At 40.4% G+C, this 10255-nt stretch overlaps 1 protein-coding gene and 2 long non-coding RNA genes across 3 annotated transcripts; 2 read left to right on the forward strand and 1 right to left on the reverse strand.

Annotated features, from left to right (window-relative positions):
• LOC131995014 (uncharacterized) lies at positions 1-1478 on the forward strand. The gene is made up of 2 exons (XR_009397063.1): positions 1-1071; positions 1186-1478. It is a non-coding gene; the product is annotated as an uncharacterized LOC131995014 (long non-coding RNA).
• Positions 1479-2636: 1158 nt separating this feature from the next.
• Positions 2637-9886, forward strand: LOC131995277 (uncharacterized). Its single transcript, XR_009397342.1, has 4 exons — positions 2637-2922; positions 2984-3100; positions 3173-3332; positions 9807-9886. It is a non-coding gene; the product is annotated as an uncharacterized LOC131995277 (long non-coding RNA).
• LOC106088220 (cytochrome c oxidase subunit NDUFA4) lies at positions 8886-9489 on the reverse strand. The gene is made up of 4 exons (XM_013253634.2): positions 9388-9489; positions 9287-9330; positions 9075-9221; positions 8886-9019 (listed from the first exon to the last, which is right to left on the reverse strand). Exons 2-4 carry the CDS (start codon positions 9326-9328, stop codon positions 8957-8959), a joined length of 252 nt encoding a protein of 83 aa, XP_013109088.1. The 5' UTR covers positions 9329-9330; positions 9388-9489; the 3' UTR covers positions 8886-8956.
• Positions 9887-10255: the final 369 nt, after the last annotated feature.

The raw sequence follows: 10255 nt of genomic DNA on the forward strand, positions 1-10255 counted from the left end.
TTTCCTAATGTCGAACATTGATGTGTGTTGTTTACATGAAAACAAAATATTGGAAAACGAAATACGGAAAGTTGGTTGTATTTTTTTATTCAGGTTTGGTTTTTTCAATTTAAAAAAGATTCGAGAAATTGAAAAAATTAAAAATGCATTGTCGTTTACGGTTCTTTATGGTTATTTTCGAGGCAATAACAAATCATCTACTTGGAAGATCGCGTACTTTTCCAGTAAAAATTTGCAGGACATTAAGAACCATTTTACTCTCTTTAAAAAATTTGCAAGTAAATGTACGCGAAAGACTTCCAGTGAAAATTTGCATAAAAATAGCTGATTTTTGTTTTAGTTGGTTTTTTATTTGCTTGCTTGGAAAAAAACGATACTTGTGAGGTATTTTCCTTAGAAAAACGTCAATTTGTTGACCCGAGAGTGAAAAGGAATAGAAGGAGAGTCATTTGTATATTCGCGATCTCCGTGCCGCCGTGCAGCCGTTACAAATAACCGTGCAATCCCATGACAGCCGGTTGTACTCACCGCATTGGCCCGATGGATCTTTCAGTGTACAACACTCTGCTCCAACAACAACAACCGTTCACGAAGCTACAAATGTCATCGGTGGCGCCAAGTCGCTGGTTCCAGACAGAATCTCTACACTGATGGTGAAGAATCTGAATCTGCCTGGAGTCGATTACCTTAAACTCTCTTCAGCCTATGTGAACACTATTGAAGTATCCGATGTTTGGAAGATGGGCAGTATGATCCCGCTACTGAAACCTGGAACGGACACGAGCAAGGGGAAGTCGTACAGACCAATCTTACTTCTCTCATCAGTAGCCAAGACGCATGATGGACTACTTCTCCCGATCCTTCCGTTGGACAATTTCGCCAAGCATCAGAATGCACTTCGAAGGCTGCATAGTACCACAACTGATGTTCATTCCATTCCCTTGTCGACAACACTTGGTGTGTTGACAAAGAAACCTTGGCCTAACCACCTAATGCTTATGGATGTTGTGGTTAAACAAATTGTTGCGGCCACTTATGTTAGGCTAAGGGAGCTTTCTATTTGGTCATGTGGTGAGTACGGACAGTGTGTTATTATTGAAGATATCTGTATCCGTTCCCAAATGGCCTACTAATTTGCACTAATTTTTTCTAATCCCACTGTGCGCCACTTGTTTAACTGCCCAGCTAGACCCACTCAATTCCATGGCAGTATCTTCCCTCCTTAACAAATTCAAAGGAGCGTTGTTGGTTTCATCGTAGCTCTCCGATGAGGATAATTCCATCAAAACACTTACGAAACCGATAATTGCTCTTTTTGGTGTCTGGAAGGATACAGACAACCGACTTGAGGTAAAATTACAACATCATTTATCGAGATTTCCTTGAACGCTAGCTGCTGCCATGAATCTTCATTAAATGTAAATAAAAATTAAACAAATTTAATAATTACCAATAAACAATATTTATATTTTTTTTAACCTCTGCCTCCCTTTTGCAGGTAGCTTTTGTATTTTCATGTAACGGCTGCTTTTCATAAAACAGCTGACCTTTACAAAACCTCTGTTCAAAGTTGAAAATTTCTGCTGGCAAAACAAGTCCCAGTAGAAATTTGCAGGTTCTCTATTTTCTAACTGTCAAAGTTTGCTCTCTCTCGCGCTATGTTCTGCTGGCAAATAAAGTACGCGAACGACTTCCAGCGATTTTCACCATCCCAATTTTCACATGCGTATTTTATTGTTTCCATAATTGATTCGGCTTCTATTTCTTGATGTGGATCTCGTTTATGAAAGGAAATGCTGATATACGTTTTTCAGCCCTTCACGACCTAGTCGGCTACATAGAGGGTTCTCTCGCTCTCAAGGAATATACAATCGTAGCATATCTTGACATTGAAGGTGCCTTCGGTAATGTAAAACCGACGTCAATCATGAAGGAGTTGGAGTTTCTGGGCCATAACCTTTCCGTAAGATAGTTTATTAATAACTTACGTATGCATTACGTCAGGCTTGGGATCTGTGGATCTAAAAAGATGGGTTAGCAGAGTAACACCTCAAAGCGATGTACTGTCTCCTCTACTTTGGAATGTAGCCATTAAAAATATAATATTGTCTCTGAATGAAAAAGTTGTAAAAGTGGTTGAAAAAAAGTGTAAAAGTGGCAGTTGCGGTTAGAGGAAGTTTCCCAGCAATCTAAGAGATATACTACAGGAAGCTCTACGTGCAATAGTAATGTGGCTACCTCAACATTGAATTTGGCTCTCATCGGTGGGTGAACAAAATAATAGCTTATGAATTTCTCTGGGCCAGAAAAATTTAATCTTTTTCGTTTTGTGTATGTCGAATTCAATTTTTCGCCTGCACATACGTAAGTCAATGTTTTCATTTACACATGCTTACGATTTGGTATTACCATAGGGCAGGATATATTCATTTACAGGTAGCGGCAGTTGCCCAAGAACAAAATAATGAGTGCACTATCTGTCAAAGTCATCGATTACCGCAACTCTGAGTTTGAGTATGTTACTAGTTTGCGTCATTTTTGGCTCTCATCGGTGGGTGAACAAAATAATAGCTTATGAATTTCTCTGGGCCAGAAAAATTTAATCTTTTTCGTTTTGTGTATGTCGAATTCAATTTTTCGCCTGCACATACGTAAGTCAATGTTTTCATTTACACATGCTTACGATTTGGTATTACCATAGGGCAGGATATATTCATTTACAGGTAGCGGCAGTTGCCCAAGAACAAAATAATGAGTGCACTATCTGTCAAAGTCATCGATTACCGCAACTCTGAGTTTGAGTATGTTACTAGTTTGCGTCATTTTTCATTGTTTGTGTGTTATGTGTTATAATACATACACACAACCAAAATTCGTTGACATAAATGAAATTGTACTCAGCTGTTTACGGTATACTACCTGGTAATTATGTCATGACCACTCCCCTAAATTTGTTCATGTCTGGTATTCTGTCTCCCCCTAGGTGCCGGTATCTGTTAGACGCGAAAGCCGGGCAATGACAAAGGAAATGCTCCAACGTCTCATCATCTTCCCCGCTTGCCCTACACATGCAATCACTTGCCGCACCGATTTTACATAAGTGAGCTCGTAGTCCTATGTGTCCCGTTATGATACCAATAGCTATACTGACCTCCTTCTTGTTTTCTTTCAGTAATTGCCTCGTCTTCTCACGATCTGGATCCCCCTATAGAATTTTCCCCGTCCTACCGACCGACGGAGGGAGTGGGCGACGAATGCGCATGCAACATTGTGGAACAGAGAAACGGTTACCAGACGGGTTCAAATCCCTCCTCAGTCATCATCCTTAATAGGTAATTTATGGTGGTCACCCATAGGAGTGGCGATAAAATGCCCCCTGTGCCGTGCCCTGTGCCACTTTCTCCCTTATATTTATGCCATGAGACACACAATTCTTCTACCTGTTCCTTAGAATATGGTTTATCTAGTCTCTAAGGACCGGATCCACCCGGTACTGGTCTAAAGATTGGATTAGAGTGTCGGTCCGCACATTCTTAAAACCCCTCGATATCAATGCATACCGCCAGTGTGTACGTTTTGGCATCGAAGGATTCTTCTATTATATGAATAACCTTGTGCAGGGCAGTCTCCACCGACCTTCCCTTGACATAGGCATGCTGTTTGTATTTGAGCAGTTCGCTGGATGTCATACTCTTTATCATGGTGTCCACAATGTCCATGGTTTTGAGTAGAAAGGACGTAAGGCTTCTGGGTCTATAGGCATTTGGTGTCGCATAACTTGCCTTGCCAGGCTTGGGTATAAACACCACCCTTGTCTCTTGCCAGGCTTTCTGAGTATCTGCAAGTCCTAGGCACGCTGTGAAATTTTTGGCCAGACGAGGCGCCAGATAGTCTGCCTCTTTCTGTAGTAACGCCGGAAATATACCATCAGGTCCGAGTGACTTAAATGGTTTGAAGCTTCTCAAGAATTCTTTCACCATAAATTCCGTTACTATAAACCTTTGACCAGCGTCATTATTCCAAGATTCGGTGTCTCCGTGAGTCCCTTCGTATCCTGTGGAAAATGGGTTTTCATGTCGTCTTCTAAAGTTCCAGTTTGGACATGGGTTTTTAAGAGAAACGTTTTTATCTTAGCGGCGTCATTAACGCTATCGACCTGTTCGCAGAAAAGCTTCCAGGAGGCACGTTTTGCCGCTCTGGTAATCTTATTATAGTCCTTGAGCCGTGTGTAATATACACCCCAATAAACTTCCGCTTTATTACGAAGTGCTCTGTTAAAAAGGCTGCGAACCTCTTCTTGGGCTGATTTCCTTTCCCGAAAAGGACAACTATCTTCGAAGGACCCCACCAGTGAAGTCGTAATCCTGTTGACATTTTTGTCAATGTTTTCTATGCTTGGACAATCTAAATTATCTTGCCCAAGTCTTCTTCTGAGTAGCCTTCCGAATTTTGTTCAGTTGGTTTTCAACTTATTCCGGAAGCTTATCGGATTCGGTGCTGGCCGTGTTATTCTAAACCTAATGAAGCGATGGTCAGAGAAAGAGTGTTCCATGGAGACCCTCCAATCCTGAGCCTCACGATCTAATACCTCCTCCCTAATCCTATTAACACAGGTGGCGGTGTTACCAATATTGAGTGTTATTATGCCGTTAGTATTCAAGAACTCAGCCAGGGCTTGGCCCTGCTTATTAGTGTTGGTACTATCCCACGAAATGTGGTGAGAGTTCGCATTGCATCTTACTAGTTCCTCGTTTCCTGCCTGTTTTGCTTTCCTCACCAGCCGTTGCAGCTCCGACGTGGGTGGCGGTTTCGGAGAGTCGAGGCAGATAAAGTGATGCCACTGTTGCATCCGACGTTGACAACTCTGGGGAAAATATATAATTTGAATTTTTATGACAAATAACGCAGAATAATGGGTAGTTGATATGGTTCAGTCCAGAAACTTTGTTCCGGGTCGTCCATGGCTCTTGAATTAAGGCAATATGAATTTTGCCCTTGCTAATTTTCTCCATCGGAGCGTGTGTAGCAGTCTCGCTCCGTTTGTTTATTGTTAATTATCGAATTTGTTTAATTTTCGAGGCAGCAGCCAGTGTTCAGGTACAGAAAACTCGCCAAATGAAGTTGTAATTTTACCTCAAGTCGCTTGTTCTACATTAGAAGGTAAGTACAAAATTTGCGGAGTATTTGGAAAATCTTAAAAAGTTAAAACAAGAAAACAGCAATAATCGGCCTTTTAAGTGTTTTGATGGAATCATCCTCATCGGAGAGCTATGACGAAACCAACAACGTTTCTTTGAATTTGTAAAGGAGGCAAGATGCTGCCATGGGATTGAGTATGTCTGACTGGGAAGTTAAAAAAGTGACGCACAGTGAGATTCTTGAAATTCAGCATTATTATTTTGTTATTATTGTACTGTATTTAATTGGCCTTGTTTGGCTTTGTAGTACGAAATGGAAAAAATAAATAACATAGTGTCCGTAGCCACAACATGACCAAATAGAAAGCTCCCTTAGCTTCACGTCAGTATTCGCAGCAATTTGTCTAGCCAGAATATCCAGAAGCATCAGGTGGTTAGTCCAAGGTTCCTTTGTCAGCACACCATGTGCTGCCGACAAGGGACTTGAGAAAGTTGTTTCTACATTTATGTATGGAGATGGCATTTAAAGCAGTTGTAGTCCTATGCAGACTTTGAAATGCATGCTGATGCTCGGCGAATAGAAATTGTCCAACGTGACCATTGGGAAAAGTAGCCCCTCATGCGTCTTTGCTACTGATCAGAGATGGGAGATCGGTCTGTACGACTTCCCCTTGCTCGTGTCCTTTCCAGGTTTTGGTAGCGGGATCACACTGCCCATCTTCCAAACTTCGGATACTATAATAGTGTTCAGACAGGCTGAGGACAGTTGTAAGGTACTAGACTCGAGGCAGATCCAGAGCATAAGTGTAGAGCCACGGATGACTCCGACCCATTAACATACAGATTAAGTGTGAGGCAGCCACTGCGGCTTTGAGACTTAAGGCGATGGGAGAATGGAATGGACCATAACTGAGTATGGCGAAATGAAAGGGCAGACGATTTGGCGGTGAAGGCCAGAGGACTGCCGTCAATAAACTTGGATAACCGAAGCCTTTCTGGTCGACGCATTCCGAGTTAAGATAGTGGGCGACGAATGCGCATGCAACATTGTGGAACAGCGAAAATCCTATGGGGGGATCCAGATCGTGGGAAGACGAGGCTATTACTGAAAGGAATCAAGAAGGAGGTCAGAATAGCTATTGGTATCATAACGGGACACATAGGACTACGAGCTCACTTATGTAAAATCGGTGCGGCGAGTGAAAGCATGGGTAGGGCATGCGGGGAAGATGATGAGACGTTGGAGCATTTCCTTTGCCATTGCCCGGCTTTCGCGTACAACAGATACCGGTAATTAGGTGGAGACACAATATCAGACATGAACCAACTTAGGGGAGTGGTATTGAAAACAATTAAGGATTTTGTAAGTAGCACGGAATTCCTAACTTAAAATTTTCTTTTTAAATGTTACAATACTTTATAGTTTTTAGAGTGCACAACAAGCCGATTACTGGCTTAGGTGTATGTCCATAGTGGCATGGGGCGGATTAATACCTGCACCCTCTTTTCAACCTAACCTAAGGTACTCGACTCGAGGCAGATCCAGAGCATAAGTGTAGATTCCGTCGGGGCCCAACGCCTGGGATGACTTGGCACCACGGATGGCGTTCGTAACTTCGTGCACGGTAAATTGTGATGGCTTTCCAGCGTCACGGAGACGACGAGTGGGTCATGTAAGGAAAATACTTCACAAATGTCGCCAGCATTTTTTATTTTCTTTTTTTTTTTTTTTTTGGACTTTAATCGAAATGGCAGAGTACGACTCTATATGCCAGGTTGTACTTCCGAAGTTGGAGTCCCCACCAACTGTAAATTAAAACACGTGTATTAAAAATACAGAATTAAAACCAATGTACAGTTATAACTGTACTGTGTATAACGATGACTAAGCATCGAATCCCGAAGCGTCCGCTTCAGACGAATTCTAAATGCAAAGTGTTTTTTATTTTCAAACAAATGTTTTCTTAAGCAAGCAAATAAAAACGAACCTAAACAAAAATCAGCTGTTCTGCAAATTTTCACTGGGAGTCGTTCGCGTACTTTTGCAAATTTTTCAAAGGGAGTAAAATGGCTCTTACTCTCCTGCAAATTTTTACTGGAAAAATACGCGAACAGCCCTATTATTCACCACACTAGCGTTATATTTGTACAACCCCATAAACTTTATCAATCGGAACACACCCTTTTTTTGTATTTTCATCATTAGGTCAGATCGCGTTCTTTTCCAACAAAAATTTGCAGGAGAGTAAGAATAGCCTTCATTCTCTTATGCTATTTATTTGAATGTAAAAACTGATTTTCATAAAACAACTTTACAATGCTGTAAATATTACCTGGGAAAAAATCAGAAATTTGCAAGCTCTCAATTACTAAACTCTCAAAATTTAGTATGCTCTCACGCACTCTCCCGCGTGAGTTCCGTTCCATTTTCGTGTCAGCTGATAAAATTTGAAGTTTGACCAAATTTCAAAACTAAAAATTTTATATTTAGAAAACTGCTATTCTCCTATTATATGATTTCCCTGTGCAATTTTTTATTATTGTTAATATTTTAGGTTGAATGGCCAGACTACCATGAAAATGTGAGATCACTCGGTGGCCGGTCTGACATATGGTGATAAGGAAAGTCAAAAGTGGGAAATATGTGATAATATACATACAAAATAGAAGAGAAAGGGGAAATTTCTAATTCGCCACCATCGTATCTGCTTATCCATGCTGGCACTGTGTAATGAAACCGGAGTATATTCAGGCATTCCACATACTCCGCTATGCACTTCGATCTCACTGTTCTAGAATCCACGGCTTTGATGGATTGCCTGATTGCGAAGACTGCAAATTCCTTCCCAGAATTTCTTACCAATGTTGTGTGTGTTGGAGCGTAGCGCCAATACAGTCCCTGTCTCCATCTTCGAGCCATATATAAAGACCGAGGTGTAATTCTCCTCAAACACAGTAATCGGTACCCACTCCACCCTACCGAGAATGCGAATCCCAAAATCATTTTTCGAATTGGTCTCGATATCAGGTGGTATAAAAGCCTCCTCCGGATTCTGTCTTCAGCATGTTAGATTCCCTCAGCTTGTTGGGATCCATCAGGAATTTATTTACCACTAGGTTCCAGAGAATCGGTTAGAACACCCCTCCCTGAGGCATTCATCTTATCACCCGCCTTCTGACCACACTATCACTGAAGTCCGCGTTGATAATCCTGTTGCGAAGCATACAGTCCATCCACCGGGAGAAACTCGGGATGACCACCGTGCCGTTCAGAGCGGTGAATGTCGATCCACCTCCTCGTTGCTAAATGCCCCTCAATATTTAGAAAGGCAGCCTTCGCGCCTTCCTTCAGTTTGTGGGACGGCTCGACTTCTGGCAACTCTTCGTGGAGGTCCATCTACGACCTGCTTTTGATGTTTGCCTGAAATTCTCCGACGTCAGATAATGGCATCTGGAGGGCAAGCTACCTTGGTAAGGAAGGTCGTTGCGGTACATTGACCCGATTGCGGAGGATTATTTTTTTTTTTTTTTCATTCTCATTTGTGAAGTGATTTATAATACACTATTTACCCCTCAAGACGTGTTTCCATTATTCAAGTCCGTTAAAATACTTAGTAATAGATATACGTGTTTTATTCGGGACGCTCCCGAGTTCATCAGTGAACAAGGATTTGAAATGCATCGGGTAAAACAACCAAGCAGGATGTAAAACTAAATACATAAAACTTTATGTAACAGATTGAAATGTTTAGTTTGAAATCACATTTATTTCCATGAAATATTAATCAGAATTATAGGATAACACTGCATTATGACTTCTAGTTCTCATAGTCTGGAGCTGGAGACTTAGTTTTACTGTAATCCCTGATTGGCGAATAAAACTATAGAAAAAAATAAAATAAATAATTAATCCTAAAATCCGTCTCCATTACCAACCTTGTATTGTTTATTTTTATATTCCTGCCAAGGTTCGGGATTAGATGAACGGTTCCACGTTACATCTGGGTTTCTAGTAGCCAAACGGAACATGTAGTAAACTGCGCCGAGAGCTCCAGCTCCAACACAAACATAGAGTGGTATAAGCTAAAGAAAATTGTATTATTTTATATTACGCAACAGTAATGCATTCGGTAAACGTCGTCACTTACAGCTGGGTTTTTCTTGATACTTTGGAGACCTAGACCTTGCATGACTAAAACAAATAAAATTATTTATGTACAGTATTTTGCAGCTATTTTAACACACTTACTTTTCTAATAGTTTAGCAATTTAATGGACTAACCAAACCAGGGAAAATTCAACACAGTAGTGACAACGGGCGAAATTGAGATGTCGATGTGCAATAAAGACTGATAACAAAAGGTTGTTTGTTGCGATCGATTGTTTGTACGATAAATCCTCGTATTGCATTGAACGTATATAAATTCTAGACGAAGCGACTTGAGACTATATGTTTAAAGCCTAGTACTGAGTTCGACTATTCGCCCGAACTACTGTTAAAACATATTGTATATTTATATTTTGTATGAATATAGATTGATATATTTCCTATTGAAACTATCGCCAAAATAAAATCGCAAAATTAAACAAAAATCAGCGATTTGACACTGAATGTTCCCTTTAAGATACATTGTGCCCATAAGCTAAGTATTCTGTTCGGCTTTTCAGGCGGAATGCTGTCACACTCCATAAAAAAAACGTCGACGAAACGCTGGAGGAAAATAGGTGTTTATAGTGTGGAAAATGGCAAAAAGAAATTTTAGTGGAAACTTCTGACATCATTGTCGGCATTATTTTCGTTTTAATGTTTCGCTTTATCTTCTTGTTATTTTATTTACTTGTGAAAAAAAATATAATAAAATCGTAAGTGCAGATAAATAACGTCTTTTGGTATGAAAATAAAAACAACACATAAATAACGTCTTTTGGTATGAAAATAAAAACAACACATAACTGTCAAATTCCGCTCGCGGAACAATTAAAAATTTGCGCGACTATTCCGAAAGCAGACTAGAATACCAACCCATAGGGGGCAATTTTCATACGATTGGGCTAAAAATTTGTACAATGATTTTACTCATGATTTCCAGCTGAATTTATTATAGGTATTTGGTTTT

Source organism: Stomoxys calcitrans, chromosome 2 (genome assembly GCF_963082655.1).
Source record: "Stomoxys calcitrans chromosome 2, idStoCalc2.1, whole genome shotgun sequence".
In the NCBI taxonomy this organism is placed as follows: Eukaryota; Metazoa; Arthropoda; class Insecta; order Diptera; family Muscidae; genus Stomoxys; species Stomoxys calcitrans.

What these genes read in the sequence shown, in the direction of transcription:
- LOC106088220 (XM_013253634.2), bottom strand. Translation starts at nt 9,328, where the DNA reads ATGCAAGGTCTAGGTCTCCAAAGTATCAAGAAAAACCCAGCT. An exon ending in GTATCAAGAAAAACCCAGCT is followed by an intron (nt 9,222 to 9,286) that starts GTAAGTGACGAC and finishes AATTTTCTTTAG; the next exon opens with CTTATACCACTCTATGTTTG. An exon ending in ATAAAAATAAACAATACAAG is followed by an intron (nt 9,020 to 9,074) that starts GTTGGTAATGGA and finishes TTTTTTCTATAG; the next exon opens with TTTTATTCGCCAATCAGGGA.